Source organism: Colletotrichum orchidophilum, assembly GCF_001831195.1.
Source record: "Colletotrichum orchidophilum strain IMI 309357 chromosome Unknown Scaffold_149.1, whole genome shotgun sequence".
Classification (NCBI taxonomy): Eukaryota; Fungi; Ascomycota; class Sordariomycetes; order Glomerellales; family Glomerellaceae; genus Colletotrichum; species Colletotrichum orchidophilum.
This window is the reverse complement of record NW_019173105.1, coordinates 13,674-29,567: the sequence shown is the minus strand read 5'-3', so window position 1 is coordinate 29,567 and position 15,894 is coordinate 13,674. Positions and strand designations below refer to the sequence as shown.

The window sequence follows — 15,894 nt, the reverse complement described above, 5'->3', positions numbered from 1 at the left end:
GTGATGGTTCCAACTTCCAAGCCTTGGACGACATTGGATGTCAATCACTCGGACCGATGCCCCGCCAAAGAAGCGGCGCCGTCGACTGGAGAAGTTGAAACGATCACCCGCGCCTTCCTCTGGCAACCTGAGCAAGAGCCGGGTAAATACGTACTCGGGCCCACTTATGGATCGCACATTCCCCGTCGTCACAATCCGTCTCTTGCCTCTTTCACCGCACCGCTGAGAAATTTCATGAGAAATACATGGATCTCGCCATTTCCTCCCTCGTCATCGATTGATTTTTGGGCCCCATGAGGGCTGGAAGTCTCGAAACAGACTCGAAACGGTCACGATGGCCATCGACACGCGGACGGATCAGATCAGGGAATGGAGGTCAATCGTGACGTTGATTGTCTTCTTCCTCGCGAGTAAGTCGTTGTACTTTGTCACTCCGACAGCCTCCAGCTGCATCGCACAAGTGTCGCAAATGGAAATCTAATCGACTCAATGGGCTCACAGACATCGTCGTACTGTTCCCCTTCCACATCCCAGTCTATATTCCTGTGCGACTGTGGGATGCGGTGTTGAAGGTGCTCCGCGACTTGCGCGTGATACCACGGCAGGATGCCACTCACGATGACTTCAAAGAGGACCGTTTTGGGGGTATAACCCCTCGACGCAAGCGATTCGTGCGCTTCGAGTTCCCAATGAACTCAATCACTGCGCCGCTGATCGCCGACCTGTTTCTCCTTGCCATCTTGGCAATTGGCAGAGAGGAAGTGTATGATGGGACCATTGGTCAAAACGGCATTCACCCTCTCGATATCATGGTCTTTTTTCTGACGCTGGCGTACATTGCCATTTCGATTGACGCCTCGGGACTCATTCGCTATTTGGCGCTGAGGGTGCTTCAATGGGGAGGCAAGATCGGCTACCGGTTGTTCTTCTACCTCTACGCCTTCTTTTTCTGTCTCGGGACCTTCATCGGCAATGACCCCATCATCCTATCCGGCACAGCTTTCCTCGCATACATGACCCGGATCTCGAACAACATCAAGTACCCGAGAGCGTGGATATTCACCCAATTCTCCATAGCCAACATCGCCTCGGCCATTCTCGTGTCGTCCAACCCGACCAATCTCGTGCTTGCCGGTGCCTTCGATATCAAGTTCGTCGAGTACACGGCGAATATGGTTGTGCCAGTCGTTGTCACAGCCATTGTCTTATTCCCGTTCCTTCTCTACATTATATTTGCAGATAAGAAGCTCATCCCGGAGTCTATTGAGATGTTCCAACCGCCAGAAGAGGCTATGCGATCGAAGCCCGTCAACCCCAACATTCCAAATCCCCGGGGAGCCGCAAATACTGCCGATCAAGCGCCCGAGAGCAGTCCGCAAGCCCAGTTGCTTTCAGCCATTGAGATCCTGAACCCCTGGCTCGACAAGGGAGGAGCCGCCTTTGGCGCCGTCGTCATGTCGGTGACCCTCGTGACAGTACTGGCTCTGAACGCCGCAAATGTCAAGCCGAAGGGTGGCCAGCATCTGCAAGTCTTTTGGGTAACATTACCAGCCGCTTTCATCATGCTTTGCTGGGACTTGGCGTTCGGCTGGTACCATAGGAAAGATACTCGCAGGATAGCGCAACAGGGACGAGAGGGACAAGATGAGGCGCGCATTAGAGCAGAGCAGATGGCAAGGGAGAATGATAATTCGGGCATATTGAACCAAGAAGGCACGGGCTTGGGCGAAGGCACGACAGAGATATCACCGCTATCAGATGCGACCAGGCCACAAATTCACGTTCAAGATACCGATCTCTTGGAAGACAAGGGACGCCTTGAAGTTGCGAACGAGGAGGTTTCACCTGTCAGTAAAGACATCAGCACGAACACGTCGGATCGGAGCGCCGCCGCCGCTGCGGAAATCATGGTCACTCCAGCAATTCCAGCACCGGAGAGCAGCGAAAATGTGACCTGTAATGCAGGCCCGCAGCTCGAATCGTCACAGTCTACGGCTGTCGATAGGACAGAGCAGTTTAGAACAAGCAGACCGCCGAGCGAGGGCTCTATTACGGAGAGTAGGAAACGAACTTTGCCAGTTGCGGACACTGGACCTAGCGAAGTACACGGGGCATTGCCCGACGGTGTCAGGGATGTTGAGAAGGCAGTCATTGGAGGACAATCTGGCCGAAGCTCAAGTGTTTGCTCCAAAAAGCAGCCGGCGACGCTGGTATCGCGCTTCAGGGATGGGTATCGCTGGTCGCAGGAGACATTCCCCACGGTGATGGCGGTGCTAGCCCATCTGCCCTTCGCCCTCGTACCTTTTGCTTTTGCCATGTTCGTCCTCGTACAAGCTCTGGTGACCAAGGGCTGGGTGCCAGTATTTGCGTATGGATGGGACCACTGGGTGGAAAAAACGGGAACTATTGGCGCCATCGGCGGCATGGGGTTCCTCTCAGTCATACTCTGCAACGTGAGTCTCTACCCACTCCAGATCTGATTTTGATCACGGCGTTAAATGAAGGCTGACTTTTGTGGCCTTTCTCTAGTTTGCGGGGACGAATATCGGTACCACGATCTTGCTCTCCCGCGTCATCCAGGCGTGGCAGCAGATCCACAGGGAGAACGGCGTGCCCATCAGCGAGCGCACGTTCTGGGCGACGGTCTACAGCATGGCTCTCGGCGTCAACTACGGCGCCTTCAGCACCGCCTTTAGCGCGTCGCTGGCCGGTCTGCTGTGGAGGGATATTTTGGAGAGGAAGCACATTTTCGTCAGCAGGAGGGACTTTGCGCGGGAGAACATACCCATCATCGCCATTGCTATGACGGTCGGTTGCACGGTTCTGGTGGGTGAGATTTACATTACGCGGAAGGACACGCCGTATCCGCTCTGAGTGGTGGATGAGCGTCGCGAGTTGATGGCTGGCGTATAGACGACTGGACGTTTTTAGAGACCGAATTTCAGAGATACCCCAATTGAATGGCAATTGCTCAACGACTCAAGTGAATATTTGTGAGTTTCAATTCTCAGGTTTGTGTTGAGACTGAAGTGACCATACTGTATGTCTCTTACTACCAACAACATTTTGCGGCATTGTGCGATACTCGGTGGAGGGAATGAGATGCCACGCCAACAAACAACCCCAGAATTGACAAAAACACACCGCACACGAATCAACCACAGCACTCCGCCACAAGCAAGACATTAGAACGGGATCAATAGACTTGTGAACCAAGAACAAGAAGTAAGCCACCTTGGAGCGGCATCGTGCAGCCGTCCCGTCGCGACTGCGGCAAGAAGAGGGCAGCGGGAGGGCTGTGTAGGCGCAGGCGAGCTCGCAGCAGGCATGCATACCATGTACGGTAGGCGCGAGTACAAACATCGGATTTGCGGATGGCGTGCAGCAGGGCTGTGGCTGAGCGATGAGCGCAACCCGGGGGGCTTCTGCTGCCGCAACGCAGACTTTTTTTCTTTTCTTTTTTCCATGCATTCCGCGCATGTCTAGGAAAGAGTCTTAAAAGATTGCTTACCTGTCTCTGTTGGAGGGAATATTGCTCACTTCTGCCTCGGCGGCATGGTACGCGAGAGTTTCACCCGTTGGCGGCACGGAGTGAGTTGAAGGTCCGGTTTCTCCCAACAGGCTTTTTGAACAAGTGGGTTTTCTGTCACCAACATGGATTTCGTCCAAGTTGGTCATGGGCGGATGTGGTATGGTATGATTGCATACCGCGGTTCAGCGCTTATCATGTTCATTTCAAGGTCACATTGACATTGAGCAGAGAACGAGAAGATGGCGCAGCCGCGCTGCTGTGCCGTCATGGTCGCCCGCACGATCCACGGAAGAGGCATTTTGTAGTGACAAAGTGCAAGTTTACCGCGATGGTGATCCATTTCCGGACGTCGGCGGAGGGTTGTTTGTGTGTGCATGTGTCTCAATCACGATCGTCCAAGCCAGCCCCCAAATCACCAATCGTATCCTTCGACTGCCGAGCGTCGGATTCGATTGAGATGTGTGTAAGCTGAGGCAGCAGTATACCTACCTACAGCAGCCGCAACTCCTACCGACGACTGCGGGGTTGATGGGGGGGAACGGCACGGGAGGAATGGGAGGAGCCTGGGAGGGGTTCATCGGTTCGACGAGGGACGGAAGATCAGCGTCTTGTCAGCACGGGAGGGTGCTCACTGCAGGAGCAGGGCCATGCTAGGTGTTCCTCTCCGGCGGGCGGGCGGGCAGCGGGTGCATCCGGATGACGGTCTTGTTTCTGAATGGAGCTGAGAGGGGGTGTCTCTCTTTTTTTCTCTTCTCCCTCTTCCAGGCTGTCGTCTCGGGAAAGACGAAGGACCACCCCTATTTCGAAAGGCTCCCAGAGCCCAAGGGTTCAAGAGGGAAAAGACGGGATGACCTCGACTCTGCCTCGGGATGCTTTTTGGCCCAAGCACCCCGGCGATTGAGTTGACGCTGGAGCATGCAATGTTCTGCCCGAGAGAGGAATGTTTCACCCCATCGATGCAGGCAGAGCTTGTGTCTTTGCTGGTAGGCCGTGCTGGGCTTCGGTTACTGTTTTCTCACGCAGCGCAATGCTCCTCCAAAAGGCTTTCCCGAGTCCTTTGGTTGAGATGCGGCAGGGCATAAGCAAATGCGTCCAAAAAGATAATTTCGACTGAAAGAAATGGGAGGCTCCATAAGAGCTCCAATCAATCCAAGTTAAATGCGGCCGAGGCAGTATTGACCACTCAATGAAGACCTCGGACATGGTAGCAACAACGATCAAGTCAAGCTTTTCCACTCGCAAGTCATTCAATCATTCACTCGTCAAATCAGCTCGAAAGACATCCCATCTTCCAGCAGCTCTCCGTCCCATTTTCCCCCGCGGGGGCCAAGTGTTTCCATCCGGACTGCGCAGGCAGAGGGGGCATCCCGCGGTGCTTAACCGTCTGGTATCATCGTGCTCAAACGGGGGTCCAGCCGCAGAGCGCACTGCTCTTACTGTACGTCCTCGCATGCAGAAACATGAATGTTTTTTTGTGCTTCTTGCAGTTGACTTCCGGGACGCAGCTACACGATAGACTCCACCCCTTGATTCCACCACGGAGGTACTTTATCGGATCCCTTCTCTCTATCTGAGGCCATCCCGGAGGAAAAAGATCCTGCAGACCCGTTGAAACGACCGCACTGGGACGAAGGAGGGGTGCGTGGGAGTGACCAATGCGCCTGTTGGATGGGAGAAGAATGGACAGAGTTTTTTTTTTCTTTCAACATTTGCTAGCTAAAGAACCTTTCTGAATGACTTTGTTTAACCTCTCTCTTGACGCCAAGTGACTAGACATCAGCTGACGTAGGGAGAAAAGGCCAAATGGGACGATGGCCCGACTCGCCAGCTCAGAGCCCTATTTGCCTCGTGCCGCTGTTTGCTCTGTTGCTCGTTTACCCCGGCCCGGCCTGGCCAAGCCAATTCTTCGCATGATGCAACGCCAAGATGAGTCTCTTTCTTTGTGCGGGTGCGAAGGGAGGGGCCGGCTGAGAAACGTTTGGAACGTGGTGACAATAGGGTGGTGGATATATACTCGTGGCAAGGGAAAGGGGAAGGGCGGGAGCGCGAGATGAGTAGAACAAAGCCGGCATGGAGGCAAGCAATGACAATGCGAAGGGGGTTATCGAGGTCGAGGATTGTCTTCCTTTGTTCGACCGAATAGCATCTACTTGGCTCATCGCCAGTCCGATGCAACCTCACTGAATCATCAGCTTGCAGATTTTGAGAGTGAGCGAGCGAGTGAGTGACATTGCAGCGCCTCACTAACACGAACGGGGTTCGCATCCATCGATGGGGGGTGGAGGGGGGGTAACTCCAGCTCCGCCCCGCGGGTCCTTCGCCTTCGCTAAGGGGGGAACATGGCGCCGTGAACCAGCAAAGAAGGTTCTCGGCGGGTTCGTTCACGGTCCAGCAGCGCCGGGTCACGACCGAGCTGGACGGTAGGGCGTGAGGGTTGGTGGCCGAGCGAAGCTAATCGAGCGCCTGGGCTAAGCCGAGTTGAGGTAATTCTCGTGTACAAGCCGTGGACCGTTGTAGTAATTACACGAGGACGAGCCTAATGTTTCTAAGTTGGGAACCAAGGTTCACTCTCTTCTTCCTCTCTGGCGCACACTCACTCTGTCACATTTGTTCCAACTGCAACTGCAGCACAGCTTCTCTCCCCTCACCAAGACCAACAAGCCCCAGATGCCTCCAACGCAGATCAACGTACGCAGCGCCAGGCAGACGAGCACGATGATCCAGGGACTTATGCAAAGTCGAGCATGTCTCTCGTGTGATATCCGCCGAGAGGCATGACATGACCTAGGGAGCATTAGGCATAACTTTAGGACATCTTTCGGCCTTTCTCATTCCTCGCCGCCGCAAAGAAAGAAAGAAAAACAAAAAACGCCGTAAGAAACCAGCCCCAAAAGTCTAGGTATCCCTTCCAGACACACCCTTGACTCCCCGCGGTTGGTCGGAGCGGATCAGTTTCCCTGTTACGGAACAGGGGTGGTAGCGCATCGAAGCACACAGCCAATTATAGCCGCGTCGCACGGCGCCGAGCAAACGATTGAACCTTGAACCAACCTAAAAGGATACTTTGCTATCTTCGGATAGAGAAGTTGGAAGTGCATCGCAGCGGCACCGCCTTATGGGGCACACGGCTACTATTCTCAAACGATCCTCTTTTTCTCTTTTTTTCCTTCTTCGTCCCTCTGTTTCTGCTTCTCCCCGGTCCATCCCATCACCCCACACCTGCAGTTGGGCGATATGCACACTCCCAACCCATGAATTCGTGTGAGTGTGAGTGGAAAGCCAAGGCTCAAGAGGATCCGGGCCACTCAGCGGTAGAGATGCCCTCTCTGCCTCACGGTTGCTTGCTTCCACGGCTCGTGCTCTCTCTGGATGGACAAGGGTTATAGGAATCTTCCCCATGGCTATGCTTGCTTGCTTGCTTGCTTGCATGGGAAGCTGTTGTGAAGCTCCCTTCTCATACGAAAAGGTATTGTGTCTCGAAAGGGAACCAGACCAGAACCATGTAATAAAGGGGACCTCTCATCCCTCCTTCTGTCATCTGTTTTCCCCCCTCTGACCCTCCCATTAACCACACGGGCTTTTCTCGAGGGGTCAAGCACAGAGCTGTTTATTCCCATTGAATCCCAAAAGGCTCCGAGCGGAAACAAAAGCAACAAACCCCATAAGCATAGCATGGTGATGTCCTTGCTTGGGTGCAGTCGTCCGGAGCATCATTGACCACCCACCGCACGAACCCTCAACCCACCCCACCCTCTTCTTCCGCCCACCTTACCCGTCCCACTGGCACCACCGGAGGCCGGCGCCGGCGTACACTATCGCGGCACCATCTTAAACTTTTCCCCCATCAGCTACGACCTTGCGGAGACAACACGAGAGAGAGGCAGAGCGAGTCGAGACCGGGCGGGGCGTACGGACTGCGACTAGGACTGCGAGGTGATCTAGCCCGCTGTCAACAAACAAACGCCCTTCTTCTGTCCGCAACGTCAACATAAGAAGACATGGCACCTGCCATCTTTGAAAAACTCAGACGAGAAACAACATCACAAGCAGAAGCAGCAGCAACAACACCATCATCACCATTACCACCACAAACACCCACCAGAGCACCAACGCCAATAGATGCAAGCAACGGCATTGGCGGCATACCAGGAAACATTGAAACCCCCTCCTCATCGGGAACAACAACAGTCCTCATCATCGTCATCCTCTGCTGCGCATCCGCCATCATGTCGGCGACACTCTTTTACATATTTGACCGCAAGAAGAACGCCCAGTTCCGTGAAGCGTGCAAGCGGGACCCCTACCTCACGCGGAAAGAATTCGTGCGCCGGCGCAAGCTTAGCGTCCTGGAGCGGCTCGAGGAAGAGGAGCTGCAGCGGAGCATCATGATTCGCAAGTCGCTCGCTAGCCGCGGGCCGTCGAGGAGTAATAGCTGCGAGGACGTTTTCGACCTCTCTGCGATGCAGCAGCAAGCAAGAGATATGCCGGAGCCGCCGAGGGGGAGACAGCAGATGAGTGAGCACCAGGAACAATTACATCATGGGCAGCAGTTATCTGGGGAGTGGGCACCCAGCGAAGGGAGGAGCAGGTCCGGGTCGGAGACTTCGAGTTCGGCTTCGTCAGCGAGGCGGGCTTATGCCGAGCCCCATACTAGTGTGGAGGCCGAGGCCGAGGCTGCCGGTGCCCCGCTGACTCCGCAGTCCAGCGCGCCGTCGCCGAGCCGGTCGGTGCTGGATAAAGAGACCGCTCCGCCGCCGATTCACCCGATGCAGGAGATTACGCGACCACTGGCGGCGGTACCGAGACCTTCTGGTGGCTCTTCGCATTTTTCATGAAAGACGAGTCCTGGAGTAGGAGCGTGTGGTGATTATGAGACATGAGCGGGCTATTGGGAGAGACGGGGCCTGGAGTTTCCCCGTCATGTATTCTTGTACCTTCTTTACCGTACTTTTCATTTGTATTGATACCCTCGACCGAATACACGTCAAGAATTCTGATGCAACTTTTTTTACTTACAGAATGGTGAGAAACATAGGGATGAGTGTATGTGGAGGCCGGCTGATTGGATCCTGCCTGATGAAGTGCCTTGCAAGTTGCCTCCCTCAGGCACTCCGTCTTCGGCGGGCTAGAACATTCGACCAGATGACAAAGGTTGAAAACTCGAGGTTGACGGTGGAGGCGTGAAAGGTGCCCCACCACGTGATGGACCCAAATAAGGTTTCCGAGTCCCAGGTTCTGATTCGACTCTGTGTCTCTAGATGCTGAGTCATCCTGCTACCCATCTCCGCAAACCGCCTGCCTAAGGTCTTTTGGAGGTCAAAGTCCTCGTTCGTAATCCAAAACCTCAGCCTCGATTCCTTCCCCCCTACAACCCACTTCACGTCACTCGCTCGCCGCACAAACGATCGTCGTCTGCATTCGCCGCAACGAATCCTCGAGAACCGTCGCATCGAATTTTTTCTGAGCACCTTTGCGACCGTCGCACACGAGTCCTTCGAGCCGACCTGCTCCGCGACCTCGGTATCGTATCGTACCTTCCCAGGTCTTTGTTCGCCACTTCCCACGTCTCGGACGCCTTCACTGGTAGAATCGGTCGGCTGGCAATCAGAGCCTTCTCTTCTTTCTCGTCTCCTCTCCTCTTTCTTGACCCGCAAAACCGTCTTTGGCGACTTCCGTCAAAGGACGTTTAATTGGTGAGAGAGGATACTCCTGTCGAAAGTCAGGAAGTCATGGCTCACCTTTTTCTCTCTGCATATTTAGGGCATCCCCTGAGCGCTTTCGTCATTATCCCGCTGAACGTACACCCCGTTCAAGAAGAAAAAGCGATCAAGCAGTCTGAGGATACTCTATCTATATACATTCGCCTGCTGCCCGGCGTGGGATCGAGACTGTCTCTCGGTTCTGAAGCAGTCTCCAGCATCGTCCTTTGAGACGATCGTTTGTTGGACGAAGTAGCCGTCGCCCAAAAAAAACACCGCCAAGCTGCATTCGCCGCTCTTTGTTCAGCTTACTACTGATCTCCTCTGGACCCAAACCAGCAAACCGACAGAAGAAACCTACAAGGCAGTGGTAAATAAGCGAAAAGAGCTCCGGCGAAGAAGAAAGGAACTCAGACGTCGTCGCAAAGTTTTTGACGAAATCAACAACATCTATACTGCCAAGCCGTACAAGCCCAAGATGCTCGGCCCCAATGGAGCCGCGACGGATGAGAATGCCGAAGGATTCAAGGACGATCTCAACTGCGTTGTGATGTGTCCCGACTGCAAGGAGTACCCGCCCAATTTGGTTGAGGAATTCTCATCTGGCGACATGGTGTGCGGTTCATGCGGTCTTGTCGTCGGAGACAAGATTATCGACACCCGCTCCGAATGGCGTACTTTTGCCAATGATGACCAGGGCAATGACGACCCCTCCCGTGTCGGTGACGCTGTCAACCCTCTGCTCAACGGCTCACAGCTCGAGACCACCATCGCTTTCGGTGATGGCAGAGACTCGAAGCAACTTGCCCGTCTTCAGAATAAGTCCCAGAACGACAAGGCTAGCAAATCGCTGATGCAGGCGTACAAGGAGATTGGTGCCTTCTGCGACAGTATCAACCTCGGCAAGAATGTCTCCGATGCGGCCAAGCATATCTTCAAGCTGACATACGACCATAACTTTATGAAAGGCAAACCGCAGGAGGCTGTAATTGCAGGTTGCATCTTCATCGCCTGCCGTCAGACTGGCGTCGGCCGTACCTTTCGCGAGATCTTCCAGGTTACTCATGTGTCAAAGAAGGAAATTGGCCGGGTTTTCAAGCAGCTGGAGTCATTCCTTCAGAAAATTAAGGAGGAGAACCCCCGTGGTGCCGGCTCTCTCTCCAACCTGGACGGCTACAAGGCCAGCGCTTCTACCAGCGCCGAGGATCTCTGCACTCGCTTCTGCTCCAACCTCAATTTCCGCAACGCGCAGAAGATTGAAAACGTCTCGCGCGCGCTCGCACGCAAGACATCGAGCGTCTCTGAGCTGGCCGGTCGTTCGCCTCTGTCTGTCGCTGCCGCCTGTATCTACATGGCGTCTCACCTCATGAAGGAGTCGAGAACCTCCAAGGAGATTGCCTCCGTTGCAGGTGTTAGTGACGGCACCATCAAGACGGCGTATCGGTTCTTATATCAGGCTCGCGATAGACTGATCGAGAAGGAGTGGGGCGCGGACAAGAAGGCAATCGATAACCTTCCGGTTAACTAGAGGGTTTCTGGTCGCCTTTTCAACTGCTCAGTCACTGCTCATCCCCAGGGCGAGGCGGACGAAATGGCCATCATCAAAGATGAGGCGAAAGGCGTCGGAGAAGACGTGACATTTTCGACTACCAAACAGAAGTGGTAGAAGACATGGAAATGGACGCCTTGTGGCCTCATGCAGCCGGCTGCAATTCTTGTTCGTCAGCCGCGGCTGCGAAACGTCCAAAATTTCCACGGGCGCTTAGGGGTGGTTTCCCTTGGCCCGCCATCTCTCAATCCGTCGATCGGTTCTAGTCACCTGGAACGGTGCAACCTCAGAGCTCTTGGAAGATTAGAGCTTGAGGGTCCGATTACGACGAGACAGATTTGTTTGCTTACTCGCTTGCGCCGCGAGGTTTGGGATGGGAATTCTGGAATTTGTAGGACTGGGGCGGCTTCATTGCATAATCATTGCGGATATGTCCAGATTGCTGCTTGGCTTCTTTTCATACCAGGAGGGTTCATAGCGTAGACAGCACGAATCACAACATCCTCATGCTTTCACTTATGAAATTATAAAAATGTATGGTCCCTCGTGACCTTGGCATGGTCGCTTTCAGAGGCACATCAAGCCCGAAAAGATGTGGTAGACAACGGAACAGGTTCAGATAGGCACCTAGCTCACCAAGGTGGATTGAGGCGATTCGTAGATGAACTTGCCTACAGTGTTTCGAGGACCGTGCATCTTACCTCTAGCACTGTCTTCATAGCCAATCAAAACCATTTGTCCCCCCAATAACTTTTTCCCACTCCAGGGAAACTTGAGCCTTGCCTCGCGTCGCGACTCCATCAACCAGCGCCGATTGACACTCACTCAGCCTTGCACTTCACCGAACTTGCGCATTGCACCCACGAAACCCCATCTCGACTTCACCATCCGTCGCGAAAACTCCACGTGCGTGCGTCACAATGTCCGGACGTCGTTCTCGGTCAGGCAGGGCTGCCGCTAAGCGCGCCTCCGCTGCACTGCGTAAGTACAAGAAGCCTATCCCAATTGTTCACCCTGCGGTCGCGACATTCCGAGCTGCCTGGCACATGATTTGATTGCGTCGATGGCCTGCGATCCAAAAGAGATGAAGGTTCTGCTCGATGCCGTTCTCGAGAACAAAGTTCTGTATGGGATACGAGCCCATGGTACCTCAACGGTTTCTCCTCGCCTCACGTACCCCTCCATTTGTGGCTGCTACCCCTCGAACAGACTGGTGTCGCAGCAATAGTCTTTGTCGGGGTTCAACAACGAAAGCTTTTTTCTGACTGCATGACTGTTACAGAGAGTACGCCCAGAGCCTTTGAAGGTATAGATGATGACGAACCCGTCGCCGAAGCTGTCGAGTCTGAGCCGGAACACGAGGCACAACCCGAAGAAGATGAAGAGGATGAAGAAGAGGAAGAGAAGGCGAACGAATCAGGCGAAGAAGAGGCCGCTGATGAAGATGGAGAAGAAGAAGAAGAAGAAGAGCAAGCAAATGACGAGGGAGAGGAATCCGAGCCCTCGGCCAAAGAACCGACTCCTCCGACGGAACCTGTGGTGCGTCGCAAGCGACTAGGACGGCCCCCGAAGAACAAGCCACCTGGCTGGGACAATATGATCACTGTACCCGCATCCGAAGCCGACACCCCGCGTCGTAGAGGTCGCGGAGGTTGGCGCGGCCGCGGCGGACGCCGACCTGCGCCTGGACAGGCACCACCCAAGCTCAAGCAGGTGATTGACAAGGAGGGCACAGAGGTCGACATTGTCGACGACGAATGCGTACTGCCCGAGGACGCGGAAGGCGAGACAAAGGTCGATAAGCTTGGCAATCTCCAGGGCGGCCGTCAGTATCGTTGCAGAACGTTCACGGTCAAGGATCGCGGCGAGCGGCAGTACATGTTGTCGACGGAGCCCGCCCGTTGCGTCGGCTTCCGCGACAGTTACTTGTTCTTCAACAAGCACCCGAAGCTGTACAAGATCATTGTGAGCGACGACGAGAAGATGGACATGATTGAGCGGAATATTATTCCCCACTCATATAAGGGCCGCGCGATAGGTATCGTCACGGCACGATCCGTCTTTGTCGAGTTCGGCGCGAGGATCATTGTGGGAGGTCGGAATATCGCGGATGACTACCGTGTGGCTGATATGCGCGCCTCCGGCATTATCGAGGGACATCTTGCGGACCCTTCAGACGTCTTCAATCCCAACGAGCCGTACAACACGAATCAGTATGTTGCGTGGTTCGGTGCCAGTGCCGTGTACCATACCAACCAAACACCGGCCGCGTCGGATCCTCTCGCCGGCTTGACAGAAGTCAAGAAGAAGAGAGTCAACGTGAATGATACAAACTGGCAGTTGGAGCACGCTCGTGCTGCTAGGTGAGCTTGAATACTTCAGTCATCATGGTGTGTGTCATGGACTAACAAAACCTCAGCGAGTTCAACAGTCGCCTCAACGCCATCCGCATGGCGACACTCCGAAACGGCGCATACGACATTCACACCAACCTCATGCAGAAGCCAGTCAACACGCAGCCCACCCGCGCCCGCGTCGAAGTAGTCACCCCTGGCAACACAAGCGACCCGAACAGCGCATTCCCGACCGTGCCGTCCGCGGTGCAGCGCAACTTCAACGTCATTGACATCGTCTACGAAATCCCGCGCGCGGGCGTCCAATCCGCTGGAAAGCGACCCGCCGAGGTCCCCGACTTTTTGAAGCCCTTCAACGGCATCCTGGCCATTGGCGACGACCTCAAGGCCCTGCTTCCGCCAGAGTGCCGCGAGTCTCTCGAGAGGCATCAGGACCAGCAGCGGGAGTTTGAGTCACGCTTCGGCGACGAGAAGGACAAGATGGCGCGGGGCAACCTGCAAATCGACAAGGCAATTGTGCCGCAGGGCAAGCACTCTTAGAAGGAGCTGATTGCGATGCCGGGCTTCTATCCCATGCCCGACAACCGCTTCGAGTCGTGGTTCGGCAGGCGCGAATGTAGCTTTTGCGGTGGTAGAGTTCAAGAGTGCGGCCACGGGACGGAGAAGGGGCCGTTCTTTCATACTCGGCACCTCCGTGAGACCAAGGTTGAGTCTCCGCCGCGGAAGAAGATCAAGTCGGAGACGTCTCAGGGCAAGATGATCGGGTCATCGTCCCTTGCGAAGATGGTCGCGTCGGATATTGAGTCCTCCCGGGGGCTGAAGCGCTCCTTTGATGGACAGGGTACGGCCGGGTCTGTGGGGAAGAGGGTGAATGTCCAGTCAGACATCTTTGGCGGTGGTATTTGAACGGAAAGAAGGGGGGGTTGGAGGGCATCAAGTGCCTGATGGAATCCGTCTTTTGTCGTTTTTTTTCGTTGGGGGGATTTCCTCCCCGTTGGCCTGGCGTTTTTGGAGGTGGGGGGGTCCTGGCGGTGGAATGGTTTGAGGACCACTACCTAAGAGACTGGAAAACTTATTATTGCTGATGTTAATACTGCGTTTTTTTTCCTTTTCCCCTTGCCAGATGGGCTTTCTTCGCTGAAGGCATAGGAGATGAGGGAATGGGCAAATCTGGGGGATGCCTGGAGATGAGAGCGGGTGATGGGGAGGTTTGAGTAGAAGGGGGAGTATGGGCTATATATAGGACTAGCACGATTCATGAATGGCTCATAAAGGATTTCCTCGGCGTTGTCTTGTCCTTTTTGTGTCTGAGCATGTGTGAAATGTGAGGCTGGGGGCTTTCAGAGACTCGGATATGTTTGGTGTGGTGACTGCCGTTCATCATCATGGAGATATTGTATCATGATACAAGAGACAGAGTACACTATAGGCTCCGTTCCCCAAAGTCATTTGTTCCGGTCCTTGGTCGGTTTGGATGCCGGGTCCTGGAATGTGGCCTTTGAATGATGAGTACCTATGGTACTGATTTATACAAAGAGGCGTGCTGCTACCTTTTTTTGGAGATGTTGGGGGGTTGACGCACATATTGGGTCTGATTTCGTAGTGCATCTAGATCTCTTTCAACAGCCGTCTTTGTGACTCTGTCGCATTCCCATTGAGATGAGTGAGAGTACACAATATAGACGGCATGTTCTTGGTGAATACTCAACGCAGGACTACGAGAGAGCTGCTGCTTGTTGTTTGCTAATGTTATTAGCAGGGACTCTAGCTCGAGGCGAACAAGTGTATATACAAGTTGTGCACCATCGGATTCCCTTGTGATCGACCAATCACTTCATCGCTGGGCATTGGCCCATGGCCTATTCGTGTGGTCATGAAGCACTACTGCCTAGGATTTGAGCTGAATGTTCACTTGTTCAGTTGGCGAGCAGGGCCTATCAGACTAAAGGTCACGATTCACCATGTCTTGTAGTACCCGCTCCGTATTTGGGGAAATAGTATAACGAATACGATACAAGAGGTGAATAGGCAGCGAGACCTTGAAATCTTTTAAGGTTGACTTAGATTATGGACATGCAAGCTCATTGTCAGCAGCTAGGTATCTACCGTACAAGATTTACAACTTTCTGAACGGAAGGCAACGCCATGATTTTAAGGCTTTCTTTATAATATTGGATCTATGGCCTTTGTGGCTCCATCTGCCTTGAAGACTTGCGCCCATTGACTGGAGACAAGTCAGTAAATAGGCTCACAGTTGCGTGGAGACAGCTTCATACTTTAGATCCATGGATATCCGGGGAGACCGGATATATAAGGTAGGAGTAAATCGAAGGCGTGTAGTGTTTGAACGGGCTATCAGACGTATAGAAGATTGGCCATTTCGTTTAATACGTCTTTGACGTCGATCAAGAAGGCGCGGTGCTGTTATATACCGGATATTCGATGTAGGCTAGCTTCGCTTCTATGTTGGTGGGTGCTGAAGGTGTGATGAGTTGTCTTGGTTCGTCCTCTGCCTGATTCTCAGTTCCGTTCCAAGTTCTGGGTGCAGGTTTGTCCATCAAGGGCTTGGATAAATTTTCATTCCTGTCAGGGTATAGTTCATCAAGTAGAGACAACACTAAAGCTCTCGCGATGTTGTGGCACTCGTGGACAACAGTTCAGAGGTACTACTTGGGGCTGATACCGTGTCGACTACGATCAATCCTACATTCGACACTCGCTAGCCATTCGTTTGCAAAAATCAAGATAACTCAGCTCGCA

The 15,894-nt window shown here is 53.8% G+C and overlaps 5 protein-coding genes across 5 annotated transcripts; all 5 read left to right on the top strand.

Moving 5' to 3' along the window:
• Positions 1-334: 334 nt before the first annotated feature.
• CORC01_12307 (arsenite efflux transporter) lies at positions 335-2,874 on the top strand (the record flags this gene model as incomplete). The annotated part of the gene is made up of 3 exons (XM_022623928.1): positions 335-410; positions 502-2,453; positions 2,530-2,874. The coding sequence occupies 3 exons, from the start codon at positions 335-337 to the stop codon at positions 2,872-2,874; spliced, it is 2,373 nt and encodes a 790-aa protein (XP_022469549.1).
• A 4,656-nt stretch (positions 2,875-7,530) lies between these two features.
• Positions 7,531-8,367, top strand: CORC01_12306 (uncharacterized protein; the record flags this gene model as incomplete). Its single annotated transcript, XM_022623927.1, has 1 exon — positions 7,531-8,367. One exon carries the CDS (start codon positions 7,531-7,533, stop codon positions 8,365-8,367), a length of 837 nt encoding a protein of 278 aa, XP_022469548.1.
• Positions 8,368-9,709: 1,342 nt separating this feature from the next.
• CORC01_12305 (transcription factor TFIIB) lies at positions 9,710-10,759 on the top strand (the record flags this gene model as incomplete). Its single annotated transcript, XM_022623926.1, has 1 exon — positions 9,710-10,759. The coding sequence occupies one exon, from the start codon at positions 9,710-9,712 to the stop codon at positions 10,757-10,759; it is 1,050 nt and encodes a 349-aa protein (XP_022469547.1).
• A 941-nt stretch (positions 10,760-11,700) lies between these two features.
• CORC01_12304 (chromatin remodelling complex subunit) lies at positions 11,701-13,674 on the top strand (the record flags this gene model as incomplete). Its single annotated transcript, XM_022623925.1, has 3 exons — positions 11,701-11,761; positions 12,063-13,143; positions 13,200-13,674. The coding sequence occupies 3 exons, from the start codon at positions 11,701-11,703 to the stop codon at positions 13,672-13,674; spliced, it is 1,617 nt and encodes a 538-aa protein (XP_022469546.1).
• A 33-nt stretch (positions 13,675-13,707) lies between these two features.
• CORC01_12303 (uncharacterized protein) lies at positions 13,708-14,040 on the top strand (the record flags this gene model as incomplete). Its single annotated transcript, XM_022623924.1, has 1 exon — positions 13,708-14,040. One exon carries the CDS (start codon positions 13,708-13,710, stop codon positions 14,038-14,040), a length of 333 nt encoding a protein of 110 aa, XP_022469545.1.
• Between the last annotated feature and the right edge of the window lie 1,854 nt (positions 14,041-15,894).